Source organism: Alexandromys fortis, unplaced genomic scaffold (genome assembly GCF_014885135.2).
Source record: "Alexandromys fortis isolate MF-2015 unplaced genomic scaffold, M_Fortis_MF-2015_v1.1 scaffold_59, whole genome shotgun sequence".
Taxonomy (NCBI): domain Eukaryota; kingdom Metazoa; phylum Chordata; class Mammalia; order Rodentia; family Cricetidae; genus Alexandromys; species Alexandromys fortis.
In genome coordinates, this window is record NW_026067943.1 from 9,169,366 (window position 1) to 9,186,858 (window position 17,493).

Sequence of the window (17,493 nt, forward strand, 5' to 3'; positions counted from 1 at the left end):
GCTGGGCACGGTAGCACACTTCTTTTATTTGTTTTTTTTTTTTCCAAAACAGGGTTTCTCTGTGTAGCCTTGGCTACCCTGAACTCTTTACATAGACAGGCTGGCCTCCAACTGCTAGATAGAATTATAAAGTGTACATCACCACAGCAGGCTGATCTCTGTGAGTTGCAGGTCTACATAGCAAGTTCTAGACTAATCAAGGCTATTTTGTGAGACCTTGTAGAACAATGAGGAAAAAAAGGGAGGGGGCAATTTAGGTTAACCTTAAGGTTACCAAAAACTTTGCTGCCCCAGTCAGGTTTCCAGGATCAAGTGGTGCAGGATACAGAAGGGGTAAACAGACCTCACTAAAATAAGCCTGTTAATCACTAAGCAAATAAACAAGTGCACAGTAACCTTGAAGGAAGGTGCAACAAGTATTCAGATGATCTAACATCCAGTTTCCAACAACAACAACAACAAAAACCTGCAAGGAATAGACAACAGTAAAGTACAGCCCTTTACTACTGCAAGAATACACCTCTCCAGAGGGCAGAACAAAAAGTGCCCTCTTGGAACCAGCAGCCTCATCACACACCAAAGTTGCCAGTGCCTGAATCTTGAGCTTCCTTGCTCTGAGAACTATGAGAAAATAAGTCTATTCTTCCCCTATCTAAAGTACTTTGTCATAGCAACACAAAACAAATTAAGACATGAATTTAATTTCAACTGCATTATAAACACACTGCAACAAAGTTCCCCACTCATTCACTGCTTTATGTTTCTGAAGTAACAAATTATATCTTTGGGGCTAGGAACATAACTCAGTTGGCAGTGCTTGCCTAACATATACTAAGTCCTGGCCTCCATCTCTATCACCACATAAATTGGGTGTGGTGGCACAAGTCTATATCCCAGCACTTGAAAGGCAGAAGCAGGGTCAGAAGCTCAGATTCATCCTCAGCTACAAAGCCTGGGCTACAAAACCTGTCTAAAATAAATAAACAAATAGGTAGATGAATGGATGTAAATGAATATAGATAATTATTTTATTCCTTCATCTTGTAATCCTATAAAGCAGACGAATTATATAGAGAACAACAGTTACAAGCTGCTAAACTCTAGTGACTTCCTCAACTCTGCTATTATATTGTTCAAAATTTCTTTGGTTCCTTTTTATGACGTCTTGTTAAAATATCCATACACGGTTTGCATTTAACACACACCATTTTCTCCAAGTTACCAGCCAGTGGCTCACTTAAAACTCAAAGGGCTCTCCTTTGGCATTTCTTATACAGCAGGTCTCACGGCAATTGTTTCTCTAGAAATGACTTAATTGCTTTATGTTTGACAGTTCTAATATACAGAAATTCTTGGTAAATACATGTTTTGCTTTGCTTTTCAACAATTTCAATATATCAACCCACTTCTTTCTGGCTCTAGGGCTCCTCTTAAGAAATCTGCATTCAGGGCTTGCAAGATGGTTCTGCAATTAAGAGCACTGGCTGCTCTTTCCAGAGGACCTGACATCCACATGGCAACTCACAACTGTCTATAACGCTAATTCCAGTAAATCAGACACACAGACAAACATGCAGGCAAAACACCAAGGCACATAAAATAAAAATAAATCACTTTTTAAAGCCAGTCTGACCCTGAATTTACTATGTACCTGAGGCTTTTGATTCTCATGCCTCTATGTTCTCAGTACTAGGGTTTCAGCATTTGCCAACTCCCACAGCAATCTTACCAGCTTCGTGATTTAGAAACAGGCCTTGGCGTGAAATTAATTAGACCTCGCTTATCATTTACCTCTCAGGTAAAGGTCTCCTTTTGGGCAAAGGCTAATTTTCCCACTTTTACCTAAATACAGCAGACCTCATTCCTCCTAACAATTATGGTAGGAGGAATTTATGCTGTTTAAAGTCTTACTGGCTGTTACCTTCCTTCTGGCATCACTTATTTAGGTTCTGCGTCTGGGTTTTCTTGAGATAAGGTCTACAAAATCCAGCTGGTTTAAAACTTACTATGTAGCTGGGATGTTATTTTTAATTATGGTCATTTCTTTATTTTGGTGGGTGGGGCACATACATGCATCCATGTGGAAGTGAGAGGACAATTTGAAGAAATTACAATAAAGCCATCAGGCTTGGCAACAGGTGCCTTTACTTACTGAGCCACCTCACTGGCTCCCAAGAATGACTGAATTCCTGATCCTTCTATCTCTATCTTCCAAGAGTTATTTTTAAAGACTTGTACCATCGTGCCTGACTTTCCTGAAATTATCTTCCTATCTCCCAGCCTTCCCCCCCAAAAACTATCTTTTTCATCATTCATGACCTGAACAGCATGGGTAAAGTTCACAGCAGAAAATCCTTGATGGTACAAATACATATCCCTTCAAAATTCCTATGTTGAAACTCTAATCCCCAGTACCTTATGCCATAAGGTTTGATTTGATTTCATTTTTACACGTCTGTGCACCATGTGTGCAGTATCCAAGGAGGCCAGAAGAGGGCAGTGGATACCCTGAGACTGGAAGAACAGCAAATACTCTGCCAATCTCTCTAGGCTCTATGACCATATTTAGACAAAGGGCCTTTAAAGTGGTAATTAAAACTAACTGAAGAAGTAGGAGTAGGGCCCTTAGACTGGGTGTGGGGTGTGATAGCTAGGTCTCTAATCCCCCTCAGGAGGCAGTTCAAAGCCTGCACGGTCTCCACAGTGAACTCCAGACCAGCTTGGGCTACAAAGCTAGAATCTGTCTCCAGAAAAAAATCGGGAGAGGGTGGGGGTGCCTGGCTCTAATTCAATCTGACTGATGTTTTTATAAGAGAAAGACACTAGTGATGCATGCCCAGAATAAAGACACCATCAAGACAAGAGAAGCAGCCCATCTGCCGACATTTTAAACTTGGAATTTTGGACTCAGAAAACAAATTTGTTGTTTGAGCCATTTAGAATATGGTTATCTCATTGACAACCCTAACAACTAACATACCTGGCTTTTAACAAAACAGCACTTTGCTTAAGTATTTTCTTTCTTTTTCCTTTTGTTTTGTTTTGTTCTGTTTTGTTTGTTTGTTTGTTTTTCAAGACAAGGTTTTTCCTATGTAACCTTGGCTGCCTTGGAACTCACTTTATAGACTGCCTGCCTCTTCCTCAGGGATTAAATGTAGGGGCCACCACTCCTGACTCAAGTATTTTCTCTAAACTAGTGGTGAGTGGCCTAAATCCCCAACCCAAAGGACCAAATTTCTAACTCAGTAAGTATACACATATACAAAACAGTTTCAGCTTCACACATTTTGCCTAACTGCCTACAATCCAACCTCCTGCGTATGTTTTCTGTCTTAACCTTACACTGACACCACACCCCGAACGCTTCCCCATACGGTTTTTTAGCACTTGTAGGGCTGTACACGTCTATAATCTCAGCACTCTGGTAGCAAAATTGGGGTTCAAAATCAACTGGATTACATACTGAGTTAAAGGACAACCTGGAATATAGAGCAGGACCCTGTGTCTGAGGGGGAAAAAACATTTGCAGGGCTGAGAGTGTAGGTACATGTACGAGTGCTCACTTAGCCCATGGTGATGAACGCCTTTAATCCAGCATTCAGAAGGCAGAGGCAGGTGGATCTCTGTGAGTTCGAGGCTTTACCCTGGTCTACAAAGCAAGTTCCAGGACAGCCAGGGTTCTATCACACACAGAAACCCTGTCTCCAAAAACAGAATACGTTGCCTGGCACATATGAGGCCCTGAACTCAATTTCCAGCAATGCACACACACACCATCACCAACCCACCAAATATCTTAAATACAAGAGCAAGAAGTCCTGATGAGGAATGTTCAATGTAGTATTAGGGTTTTTTGGGGGGGAGGGGGTATTACATCTATTTAGTTGTGAGAGTATACGTGGACAACTTGCAGGAGTTCCACCATGTCAGCCCTGAAGATCAAACTCAGGTCATCAGGCTTGGCAGCAAATGCCTTTACCTGAAGAGTCACCTAGCTGGCCCTAGCACTGATATTATCACAGGAAAAAATTGGAATCATTCTGATTGTTTTTGGTAGTTTTTGGTTTTGATTAAATCTAGGACCCCACACATACTAGGTGAGTTCTCTACCACTGTACCACTGATGGGGGAAGCTCTGTTAACCAATCACCTTTAAGAAGTGGAACCTAGTTAAGGTGTGGCTACCTGAAGCCCAGGAAGAAAAACTGGGACAGACCAGGTGCATACACTCTGGGTGATTCCCGCAGGACACAGTGGAACTCGGACTTCCCATTCTTGTGATTTAAGTTTCCCCTTATAACAATTAAAAATATAATTGTTTATCTTTAAGCTGGCCTGGTTATTTCCCAAATCAAGCCAACTGCTACAGTTGGTGCCCGATGTGGGGCTACTTGAGTCTCTGGCAGCTCTGGCCAAAGGTGGCTATGCCGTGCTCATTCAGGCATTGAATTCCCACACAGTGGCCCCGATCAGCTGCTACTGGCTGACTTTGGGGTCCTGCTTTTTCTGTCCTCGAAGAAGCACTGGTCAGGTGGAGAAGCCGAGGCAGAAAGAGCTGAGGAGCTCACTGGCCACTGCTGGCGGTGGCAGCTGAGGAGCTTGCCCCCAGCCCAGATCCACCACTGAGGCCGTGGACAACACACCCTCTGTCCTGAACAGGAGATGCCGTCTTTGTCCACCGACTGTCCCATGGGGCTGTTGAACAGCCAAGGACCTTCATAGAGCACACAGTCTGTGATTTATACTAAACAACTTCTTGATTTAAACATATTTTTTCAGCATTTAACCTAAATCAGATCTAAACCAAGCACATGGCTCCAAGTGCACCTCAATACCTGCTGGAACAGTTATTGCACCTACTCCAGCTAATTAAACCACAAGTGAGATTTATTATTCTAAATATAATTCATAAGTTACTGATTTAAAAGAGGCAATATGTCAGACAATCTAACCATCCAAGGTTTCAATAGCCTTTTCACTGACACCATGTGTGAGGTTTTACAAGACACATGTGATGCCTCTTCCACATCACTATTCTTATTTCTAGGGCTTAGTTTTGTCCTCAATATTTTTCCCCCAAATCAAACAAACAGCTACACACCAGAGTTATATATCCCGACACTTTTTCTTCTTACTTTTTGAGACAGTTTCAATAAAGTATACAGTTAGGCCTTGAATTTGTGATTCTGCTGTCTCAGACTCCCAAATAACTGGGATCACAGGCTTGCACCACCAGGTCTGATTTGGCAACAATTCAAATGCCTATCAAAACTAGAGTAAATGTTAAGACTAATGACTAGATTCATAGTGTATGATCAGGTGTGATGACTCAGATCTATAATCACAATACTCTTGGGGCCAAGGTAGTGTTGTCATGAGTTCAAGGCCAACCTTAGTTACGTGGTAAGTTCTAAGAAAAAAATTAATGGGATGTGGCACAGACCTGCACTCTTAGCGCCCAGAGACGAAAACAATATGATTGGGAGTTTCAGAACCATCCTTAGCTATATACTGAGTTCAAGGCCAATTTGGGAAACAGGAGACTGTGTCAAAATAAAACAAGCAAACAAACAAAAACACTATGAAAAGCGGGGGCAGAGGTGGTAATACCTGGCACATGGTTGTAATTCCAGCACTTAGACTGAAATGGGAGAATCCAAAGTTGATGGCCAGGCCTAGGCTACCCCATAAGACTCTTACGTCAAAAAGGTAATAAAATACAAAAACAGCAGCAGCAGCTAGAGATGTAGGTCAGTGTCAAGAGACCTGTACTCAATTACCAACACCACCAAAACAACAAACAAACAAAACAGGGCAGATGACAATTTACTGACATAGAACAAAACCCATAAACATTGTTTTTTTTTTTAAATACACTACTGTAAGTCAATATAATATAGCATCACCTGTTGAGCTTCCAAGTGCTACTTCACATCGGGAAGCACAATTCCATGCCACAGCCAAGATGGGAGAAATTCAATGTGGAGAAATCAAGTTACAACCAAATAAACCCAGCAAAAACATGAGCGCCTGGTATTTACAGGTGGCTGGGAACTGCTGCCCCAGATCATCTAGGTAACTTTCCTCAAGAGCTGGCCACCTGCTTTCCTACAATGATGCCTGATATACGGACCTTCTAGCAGCAACACCTGACAAAGCTATGATCACACTGAAGAATTCCTCCAATAATCAAGTTTCCTAGGTGCTCTAATGAGTTTCTCAAATTTTATATATTTTTATCATGACTGATATGAAGAATGCAAGTATAAAACATAACAAAATGAATGAAGATGCAATTTCATGAATGCCATGTTGACGTTTAATGTAAGTACAGCCGAGATCTCTCTGGATGCAATGTCAAAATTGACAGTGTTATTACAACTGCATGTTTCTCTAAGTCACTAAGACAGTGGTTGCTTCCTTGCCTTTTACTTTTCTTTAAATGAGACAGTCTTGTGACTTAGGTGAAGCTGGCCCAGAACTCTCAATTCATAGGCCTTAGCACACAGAGTGCTGAGGTCACAGGTAGGAAATACTACACAGAACTCACTGCTGTGACTTTTTCCTAAGGAAAGAGAAAGGAGAAACAGACGGTGCCTCCAAATCCAAGGCTAAAGGAGCAACAGACCTTATCATAATATATCATGGGGAAGAAGGTACAAAACATGAAGCTGAAAAGATTATGAACATGTCCAAAACACAAATTAAGAAAAAAATGGCTCTAATTTTTCAACTATTCACATGATTTACAATCCCCAAAGCTTTGCCCAAAAGCCACCAAAGCAACTAAAAAAGTCTATGTAAAGCATTTTTGCTTTTAAAGAACATGAGGGTTTAGGAGGGTGTTTGGGAGGTTGTTTAATACTTTATTTTGTAAATGTATGTGCATGTGTGTCAGGGTGTACATGTGGGTCATAGGACAACTTGTAGAAAAGGGTTCTCTCTCTCCACTATCTCCCTGAACCAAAAGCATCAGTACTCATATATTTGCAGGTATTATGTGTAGATGTGAGAGTATCAGTCACATGCCACAGGATAGCCTCCTATGTCATTCCTTGAAAGCCTTCCATCTCGGTTTTGGAAACAGGGTTTCTCACTCAGTACTTGACAGTTATGCCTGTAGGCTGGCCCATAAACCCCAGAGATCCGCCTGTCCAGTCACCATGCACAACTACTCTATATGGTTCTCAAAGCTGACTTCAGGTCCTTATGCTTGCCTGGAAAGCACTTTACTAAGCTGAATCTCTAGAACCATGCCACCATCCCTCTTTTGGTGTTTGAGTCAGGGTCTCATGAGTTCCAGATTGGTATGATCATCCTACATAGCCAAAGGATAATTTGACTTCCTGATCCCCTGTCTTCCACTTTCCAAGAGCTGGGACTGTACTACCACACTCAGCCTCTAAGGAGTTTAAAATAAAGATAAAGCTCTGCATAGCTCATCACCAGAGAGGTAGGAATTCATAAGCTTCCTAATGTCTATGTCTTCTGTCTCCACAAACACAAAGTAACAACACTTCTGGCTGCTGCCTAAGCATTTTATCACCTAGTAGTTCCAATGATCAGTCAGTTTATAACTGTGACCAACCAAGTCAGTCAAGATTTCTGTTGATGTGGGATTCCCCTCTGTATACTATGAATATGTTTTATTGCCATTGGTTAAGAAGCGGCTTCGGTATATGGCAGAGCAGAATACAGCCAGGCTGGAGGAGATGTATAGAGAGTAGGTGGAGTCAAAGAGACTCCATGTAGCTGCCAAAAGAGGCAGATGCCATGTAGCTGCCCAAAAAGCAAGAGGTAACAAACCACGAGCCTCATGGTAAAATATAAATGAATAGAAATGGGTTAATTTAAGATTTAAGAGTTACTTAATAAGAAGCCTGAGCTAACAGGCCAAACAGTGTTATAATTAATATAGTTTCTGTGTGATTATTTGGGTCTGGGTGGCTGGGAAATGAATGAGCAGTTCTGTTTACATTCTGTCACTTGGACACAGTGCCAATGATCCAAGCATTCAAGGGGGCCAGGTAAGACTTTCAAGAGTCCAAAGGCCAGCCTGGGCTATACTTAGGCTAAATGACCAGACTCAGAGTCAGAAAAAAAAAAATAAGAAAAGGGGGGGGGAGGCCAATCCTAACAGCAGTAATTAATATTAATATTTTGGTTTTTTTAAAAGTGATAATAGGGCCAGCTCAGCAGTAATAGAGGCAGTTACTTGGTGAGCAAGCCTGATGACCTGAGTTTGATCCCTAGAACTCATATAAAAATAGAACAGACTGGACTCCAAAGTTGTCTTCTGACTTGCAAATGTGTGCCATGGAATGCATGCTCCCTAAACAATAATGCCTGCCACACATATTTATTTAAAAAACAAACAAACAACAAAAACTAACAGCCCAGTGTTTTCTAGCCAGGTCTGAAAGACTTGCTCAAGACTTAGTCTGGCATAAAACAAGATTTTAAAAAAGTGATGGTGATTCTAGGTCACATATACCCCCTTCTCATTATCCTTCCCCCACCATACACAGCCCCCAAAGTGATAATGTATGCTGTTATTTTGATACGTTTGTTCTGAATCTTCAAATGTTTGCCTTGGAAGTTTTGGGCAAGCCCACAGAAGTCTACATAAAATCAAAGATGCAAAAAATATGGGAACTGAATGCTGAAGATTAGATTCCAAGTTCTAAAGGCTGTGAAAAAGCACGAGAACGCTGATGGCAGGGGAGTCCCACTTTGGACAAGGACATCAAGGGTGAGTGGGTGGCTAAGGACTTCTGTTTCAGAAAGATGCAGCAGGAAACCTCCAAGAAGCCAAACATGCCCAAGGAGTAAGAGATCCAAAGCTGCAGTAACTTTCAGAAAAATCTACAAAGTACAACAAAGAAAATAACTGACCATCCAAGAATGCCCAAAGGGAGATAGACTAAAATAGAAACAAAGAACAACTAACTGTGTGGGTGCACACACCCCACTTGTCAGGGGGAGGGAAGGAATGAATCCATGCCCATGCACACCATGGAGGGCATTAGGCTTTCTGGCCCATCACTCTTCACCTTATTCCTCAGAGATACTGTCTCTCACTGAACTTGGAGCTAGGCTAGCAGTCAGCACATACAAACAAAGCCAGCAGCCCCCACCACACTTTCTTCTTTCTCTTGAGGGCTAGATAATAAAAATTTCAGGTTTTACAGTCTATTGAGTCTCTGTGCCAACTATGAAACAACTCTGTACCACAACAGCAGGCACAGATACTACCTAAACAACTGCATGTGGCTATATCCCAGTAAAACCTTATTTACAACAGGCAGCCTGCAAGACTTGACCTGGAAACTGTTAAGTCAACCTCCAAAATAAAGGAAATGAAAGTATTTTCCTTTTTGAAAACAAAACATGACTTATACTAAGTGTATTACACAAACTGATACTACTCATGGGCAAAAAAAAAAAAAATCCATCCGTTTTGAAGTTTACACAATGAGCACAAGGATGGAAAAACACAAACTCATTAAGCTCTGGAAATCTTACTCTCATCCACAGAAGATAAAATCTGCTACTAAGTAGACCAAAGCCTGAAATATTAACTGGTGGGTAGCCAGTTACAGACAGACACTGGGGAAAATATCTTCCATATTTAATTTGAATCTCTCAAATTTCATAATTTACCACCAACCTGTAAAGGCCTACTGTGGAAGTCCCTGCTGCTGAAATAATTCTGGGTCAGAGTTCACTCACAGTCAGCACTACTACATTCTACAGGCGGGACAGAAGTGAGCTGGATGTGCGACAAGATCTTATGGTAGCCTCTGGTAAAAAGACAATTGAAACTTTAGAACTGACAAATAACTCCCCTTTAAATATTTGAGGTTTTTTTTTTTTTTTGAGTGGTGGTGGTGATGGTGCACACCTTTAATCCCACCACTTGGAAGACAGAAGCAGGTGGATCTCTGAGTTCAAGCCAGCCTGGTCTAACTAATGAGTTCCAGTGAAACCATGTTTCAAAAGAGAATAAAAGGTTTTGAGTAGACCATCTCTCCATAATACCTGGACTCTGGAGTCAGAGGCAATAGTAAGAATCTAAGGCTTGCCTGAGTTACACAGATACAGCTTGTCTCAAAAAACAACAACAACAAAAAAGCTAGGTTGAGGGAAGTTCCTTTTAACTTTTTCACTAGGGCCCAACTTGGTAGACAACTCATGCCAACACTCAAAAGGCTAAAGCAAGATTGTTAGTTTGAGGCAAATGTTTGGGCTACAGAGTGAGAACCTGTTAACACCTCCCCCACTCCAAAAGGGGGGGGGGAGAAACCACTTAATTGGGAAGAGTTTTATGATCTAATAATTTTAAGTATAATAAAGACTTGGCAGTATTTTTAACTTGTTTCTTGGTGAGTAGGGGTAGGCAGTCTGCTTTAGGATAATAGAGTCACGATAATAATGAAAGAATGAAACATGGCGAGATGGCTAAGCGAGTAAAGGACCTTGCTATGCAAAATTTTAAGGCCTGGCTACCTCAGTTTGACTCCCAAAACCCACATAAATATAGACGAGAAACCAACTCTATAAAGTTGCCCTCTGACCTCCACTAGCATACCATGGACACACGCATCCCCCCGACACACACACAATGAGCACATACAATAATAAACTGATAATTTTAATTGTTTGAAGCTTTTTTTAAAATGAGACATCTGAAAAAAAGTAAATCTAAAAGATCGTCCTACTAAAATATTAAACCCCCCGGTTGAAGCACTGTACCTATCAAATCCCAACTGGCCATGTACTCTACCAAAAAAAAAAATTCATTGCCCAACCCACTCAAAAAGTTTTCAAACTCCAAAAGCAAACGTTTGAGTCAAGGCCAAAAAAGCCTAAGGAAGAAATGCATCAACTGTCTAATCCAACGCTGTCTTCAAAACTTAGTCTAGAACCGTTACCAGCAATTCCCTAGCAAGCTACCACTGGCAGATAAAAACCCAAAGGAGCTGAGGAACCCGGCCCAAGAACTGTCCCGCCGTGGCTGCCAGAAGCGCCACCGAAGGAGAGGTGAGGACAACCTTCCCGTCCCGGTGGCTGGAAAAGTAGCGCTGAGCGCAACCCCTCCGAAGCAAGGCTGGCTGGAGAAATCCCTAGAAGTGGCAGAAGACACCAACTAGACTTGGGGCGGGAGCATTCTCGGCGCGGGCCGTCACGGGAACGCCGGCCCCGAAGGCGACGAGAGTCGGAGCGGGGGGCAAAGGACAGCAGGCGCCCGCCACCGCAGCTGCACGGAGCGCGGCCCCAGCCCCCTCCTCACCCCCTCCCGCCCCCCCACCCCCACCCCTACCCCCCCGCCCTGGCCGCCGCTCGGGTCCCCGCAGCGGGCGCGCGGCCGCCGGTCAGAGTTCCGGCCAAGCTCAGAGCCGGCCAGGCGCGCGCTCCCGGCCCGCGCCGGGGACACCTGTCCCTCAGCCCTCACCTCCCTCCGACCCCAGCAATCTGCTGAGCCTGGGAAGCCGCGCTCGCGCCACAGCCCCTCACCCGAGTTGGCCGCCGCCTAGTCGCGCGGCTCCGGCGCCTCGAGAAGCAGCGCCTCGGGGAGGGGAGAGGGGGCGCGGAGGGAGGGGGCCGCTCGCTGGAGCCGCCGCCGCCGCTGCCGCCACCGCGGTACCGCGTCGGGACTGTGCTCGCGCCGCCGCCACCGCCGCCGCCGCGTCTCCCCGCCCCCGCGCCCGCGCGTCGCCGTGACGCGCATCGCACGAGGCGGGTCGAGCCAGTAAGACCACACCCCGTGCGCAGCCGTGCTGGTCTAAACCGGAAGCCTCCCCTCCGTTGGCTTTAGAACCCCGGTGCATCTTGGGAGTTGTGGTTCGGCCGGGAACACAATGTAAACAGTGCGGGCAGAAAGCTCCTGGCCCAACTCACCCAGCTTCCTCGACGTTTCCCGTAGAGATCGGCAGCGGGATGGGCCGCCGCGGCCGGGGGTGCTTCCCTCGATGTCCGTGGGTGCGAGTCAGAGTTTAAAGATTCGGGCTGGAGAGTGTGTTTGTGTCAGCGACCAACATAATGCTAGGCGTCGTCTTGCGAAGGTTTCGGAATTCCGAAAGCCTTAGTCAACTCTTCCTCAAACAGTAGGGCTTGTTTTTATTACTGTATTAACGTATGATGAATATGCCATGCCCTACTACTTCTAGAAGATATGTATGAACCCTTAAAATGTCTAATTCAAAACTATTTTAGATGGTCTTAAAGTAATGGTCGCTTACAAACGACTTAAGCATTCTGTCTTGTTTACACAGAAGGAGTGATTTGCGACGAGTGAGCTTTCCTATTTCTGCCTTATTAAGAACCAGATCAAGGAAATGTAGGCGCTGATTTGCAGAGAAAAATGGTTTTTTCGAGTTCAGTTATAAGAGGAATGTATCTTTCACACTCTTTAGGTCAAAACTTAGTACCTATTCAACTCAGAAGCTTTAGTTTAGATTTTAGAGGAAGCCTATGCCGGCAGCCTGTTGTCCTTGCCATTGGACCACAATAGGTGGGAGAAGCTGAAGTCTGATGATGGGGGTTGGGGGGAAACAGACATGGAAAGCTCCCCAACAAGAAAAAGCTCTAGAGAGATTGAAGCAGGAGAATCTTGCATGTTTCGGGTCAGCCTGTTCTACATAGCAAGTTCCTGGCCAGACTTGGTAATACAGAATAAGACCCTGTCTCAACAACAACGAAGACACAAAGGTTTGGAGACTAAGATCAAGAAGGACAATTGTACCTTTCTACAACAGCAGAAGCCGAATGCAGGGAATTAATTTGACCCATAACTCTAGATATAGCTCAATGGTAGAGCACTTGATGGAATCCAAAGGCCTGGATTCCATCACCACCTTAAGAGGGAAAAATGAGATCCACAATACCAACTGAAATAGGGCAAAGCTGAGAAGGTTGTTGGGGCTGAATGTAAGGTGTGCCCTAAGGACAACAGGCTATGATAGAAAGACCAACCAAACACACCTTCCAAGACCTTCCATCTTGCCAGATGGGATTTGCACCCTAATTCCCAGCACTTGGGAAGCTGCTGTAGGATGACCCGGGCCACAGGAGGAGTTCCAAGTCAGCCAGGGCTAGAATGAGACCCTGCCCCAACAAAAGAAAACAAAACCCCCATCAAATCTTCCCTGCAGCTCTTTTTTTTTTTTAAAGACTCTTCTTTGACCAAAGAACTTTTCCTCTAGGAACAATCCATCTTGTGCTAAAACAGGCTTAAAAGAGAGCATCTCCATTTTCCCTCCTACCTCTCACTTGGTCTCTGCTGAAGTGATCTCATTCAAATCACACCATGCCATTTCTGATGCTTCTATAATGATGAAACAAACCACCTTATTTCCTCAAAATGCTCACACCTTCTCAGCTAATAGGGATCTTTGCTACTCTCCCTAGCCCCAAGGGGCATTGCTGAGTCCCATTGCCACACTGGCTTCACCCTTATCGCTTCATAAATGGTACCAAAGCAGATTTTTTTTCCAGATCTCTTTCCCTGACTACGACTTAGATATTGATTTTCAGCAGTATTCAATGTCTTCTGGTATCAGTTACAGCTCTTCAGAATCAGAATCTCTCTTCTTGTGTTTGTTCTTTCGTTTGTTTCTGAAGCACTGGAGATTGAGTTTAGGGCAGTGTGAATGTTTAGACAAACCTCCTACTTAGACACCCCAACCCTTCCCTCCACTGTTTTTTAATGGGTTCAGATGCCATAGCCAGAGGACAACTTGGTGAAATCTGTTCTCTTTCCATCATGTGGGTCTGGGGGTTGAAGTCCAATCATCGGGTGTGGTGGCAAGTGCCTTTACCCGCTGCGCCAGCTCATATGCCCCGTCTCTCCAGTCTTAAGGTGTTACATCTTTCCACAATGGGTAAATCCTGCACCTCCTACAGCAACAAAAGACACTTCCTTCTACTCCATACCAGTCACCATGACCCAACAGTGCCCTCTGGTACAGCCAGTTTGATAGAGTCACCTCTGTAATTTGTTAGCAAGGAAGACAAAACACTGGTTGAGTAACATTCATAACCCAACTATAGCTTTGGTGACTTGTGGCTGGCATAATGACACTGAACTCACTCCTAGGACAGAGTTAGTCACCATTGTGATAGTCAGGTCAATAGCCAATGAAAATGGAAGAAGTTTCTAAAGTTCTAAAGTCATAACCAAATGGTAGGGCAACTCTCAAAGCAAAAATTCTAGATACCATTGTGAATTTTAACACCAGTTTGAAATTGGTTTCAGTTTTCTCCTATGGGGGAAAAAGTTGTTTTCTGTTTAAAACAAACATTTTAAGATTAACTTTTATTTTTGTGTAGGTGTTGAGCCTGCATGTATGTCTGTACACCATGTGTGTACAGTGCCTACAGAGGACAGACATCAGATTCCTCATGCGTGTGCTGAGAACCAAACCCAGGTTCTCTTGACCACTGAGCCATTTCTCCAGTCCCATAACTACTAATTAACTCCATAACTAATGGAAACATTATTCTACCATTGGAAACCAAAATTAGTCTAGAGTGTTGAGAAACCTGTGTCTATGACTTAAAATTTCCAAACAGGGCATGGAAGTCCATACCTGTAATCCCATGACTGGGAAGGCTGAGGCCAGCCTGAGCTATATAGGGAGACCGTGTCTCAAAAAGCCAAAAAATAGATAATATCTTGAGTGTGCTATTTCAGAAACATAGACAAACACATTTGTGTCTTTCCACATGTCAGAATTTATGAATGGCAATAAATTCTCAAGGTATGGAGGTTTCAGTGGCAGGAGTTTGTCCAGTGTTCCCATGTCCTGTGATAGCCCTGACTAAGGCAAACGGTAATTCTCAGACTGTAGCATGCATCATACAGTAGGTGTGTGTGTGTGTGTGTGTGTGTGTGTGTGTGTGTGTGTGTGAACACAATGGCTGTAACGGGTGAAGAGGTCACAGCAGAGTTCAAAAGGTGTAAGAAGTCTTGAAAAGTAGAAAAACGAAGAGAGAAAGAGAGAGAGAGAGAGAGAGAGTGAAATCTACATAATGTATAAAGTGGGTCTGATGTGGGAGTGTCATATATCAATCTGTTGATTTCATTGGTTAAGTTATAATAAACCAACTGCTTGGCCTCAGCTTAGAACATAGATGGGAGGAGTAAACAGAATAGAATTCTGGGCGGAAGAGGAAGTGAGGTCAGACTCTGCTCTGCTCCCAGAGAGACCCGACAGCTCTGCTGGAGCAGAGACACCATGCTCAGCTCTCCCAGGCAGATGCACGCAATGAAGCTCCTCCAATCCTGGATGGATGTAAGCTAGAATCTTCCCGGTAAGCGCACCTTGGGGTACTTACAAACATCATTAGAAATGGGCTAGTCCAGGTGCGAGAATTAGCCTGTAAGGGCTAGGGTTCATGGGCCAAGCAGTTCTTAAAAGGAATACAGTTTGTGTGTTGTTATTTCGGGCATGAGCTAGCCAAGCGGCCGGGGTGTTGGGGACGCAGCCCCGCCGCCGCTCATATTTCAACATGGGTCATAAAAAATGAACCTAGCAACAATTGAGAAACATAGAAATACAAAAATATACCTAAGAACCACAAGATGGCTCACAAGTAAGGGCCACTAGGCCTGGATGAGCCTGGATCAATCCTAGAATTCGCATGGCGAAAGGAAAGTACTGACTCCCAAAAATTGTCCTCTGATGTCCACACATGCACTGTGGCAAACACATGAACCCAAAATAATAAATACGTAAACAATTTTAAGGGACAAGCAACACCTCATCAGCCCCTGTGACTGTGTCACACAAAGATAAAATTGTCAAGTCTAGCCAGTTAGCTAGGACGCCATGGTGTTAAATGATTTGAAAATGTCTGTTATAAAATCAGTATTCTACAGTCTTGGGACTGTGGAGATGGTCCAGTTATTAAACGCTTGGTGTGCAAACATGAGGACCTAAGTTCTAATCTAAAAACCCAGCGAGGCACTCTCTTGTAATTTCAGCACAAGAGAATCCCTCACTGAGTGCTGAGAATCAAACCCAGGTCCTCTGGAAGAAAAGGAAATGCTCTTGACCACTGAGCCATCTCTCCAAGCCCACAGTTGCTATATTTAATATGAACATTTATTCTGCCATTGGAAACCAAAATTAGTCTCTGGGACTTGCTGGCTAGCCAGTTTAGCCAAACCAGTGAGTTTCAAGCTCAGGGAAAGACCTTACCTCAAAAGTAAGAAAGCTGTTGACAGTCAGTGTTGGCCTCTGGCCACATGTACTAGACCCCACCCCATATATAAACACACACACGCACACACACACAAGAACTGTACTCTGTGGTACTTGGAATTACACTGCTATCAGTCAAATACCAATACTGTTTAAAAGCATATTAGTCTTGAATCTAAAAGTCTACAAGCAATGCATCTTTAAACACTTGTAGAAATGTCATAACATACTAAAATCCCATTTGTGCCAAGTTGCCCCAATGTTGAAAACCAAGAATTAAGATCAGCACAAACAGTCTCGTAATTATATAAATAACATTAGCAGCTCCTCTAACACAGGTAGTTAGTGTAGCCCTGGGGAAGGCTCATAAGACTGATTATTGCTGGCAATGCTGCTGCCTGACTCATTGCTTAAGTGTGGCCTGTGCAGCAAACGTGTCTATGAGTACACGCAGCTTTTGTTGTTCTTGGTCAACCCCAGGGCCTCGCATGTACTGGGTAAGCATTCTACCACTGAGCTTCATGCCCAGTCCAAATACATGTTTTAAATAGAAACATGCATTTATTTATCTATAATTTCCAGATCTTTCCTATGAAAGAGACCAAGTAAATGATAAAATGTTTAACATTTAATAATGCTCACCGGCCTATACATGGGTATGTACTAACGTGTCACCAACCTTTTGCAGTTCATATAAAATCAACTTTATTTTTTTGAGAGGCTCTCTCCCTAACTGTCCAGGAACTAATTCACAGACATCTACCTGCTTCTGCCTTCTTGTGCTGGGATGCCCAACTAAAATCAGTTTTTGCACATCTGTGTTCCTAGTGCATTAGTCCACTTCCGCCCTGAGTACCTTTTAAACACTTTTCCTGATAAATTCCCTCTATTTCTATCACTGAGAAGAAAAGAAAACTTTACTTATCAGATACATTTGTAATCTCAAAGTGGGGTGGGGTGAGGTAAGAATTCTGGAATTTAAAGTCGGCCTGGTCTACATAGTGAGTTTAAGGCCAACCTGGGATACATGTTGAAACCAGTCTCAACAATCTCAAAAATGGCCAGGCATGGTGGCACATTTCTTTAATCCCAGCACTCGGGTGGCAGAGGCAGGTGGATCTCTGTGAGTTCAAGGCCAACTTGGTCTACGTAGAGAGTTCCATATGAGCCAGAACTATGAAGACAGACCCTGGGGGGAGGGCACTCAAAAAATGGATCTGGAGAGATGGGAAAGTGGATAAAGGCATTTGTCACTAGGCATGACAACCTGAATCCAATCCCCAGA

At 43.6% G+C, this 17,493-nt stretch overlaps 1 protein-coding gene across 1 annotated transcript in view; it reads right to left on the reverse strand.

Annotated features, from left to right (window-relative positions):
- Adipor2 (adiponectin receptor 2) overlaps positions 1 to 15,647 on the reverse strand; it is a 40,558-nt gene extending 24,911 nt beyond the window's left edge. The window contains exons 1-3 of the mRNA XM_050148317.1: positions 15,596 to 15,647; positions 11,902 to 11,968; positions 11,518 to 11,812 (exon numbers count right to left, since the gene is read on the reverse strand). Of these exons, the coding sequence (XP_050004274.1) occupies positions 11,518 to 11,812; positions 11,902 to 11,968; positions 15,596 to 15,647 (414 nt within the window). The remainder of the gene's footprint in view (positions 1 to 11,517; positions 11,813 to 11,901; positions 11,969 to 15,595) is intronic.
- Positions 15,648 to 17,493: the final 1,846 nt, after the last annotated feature.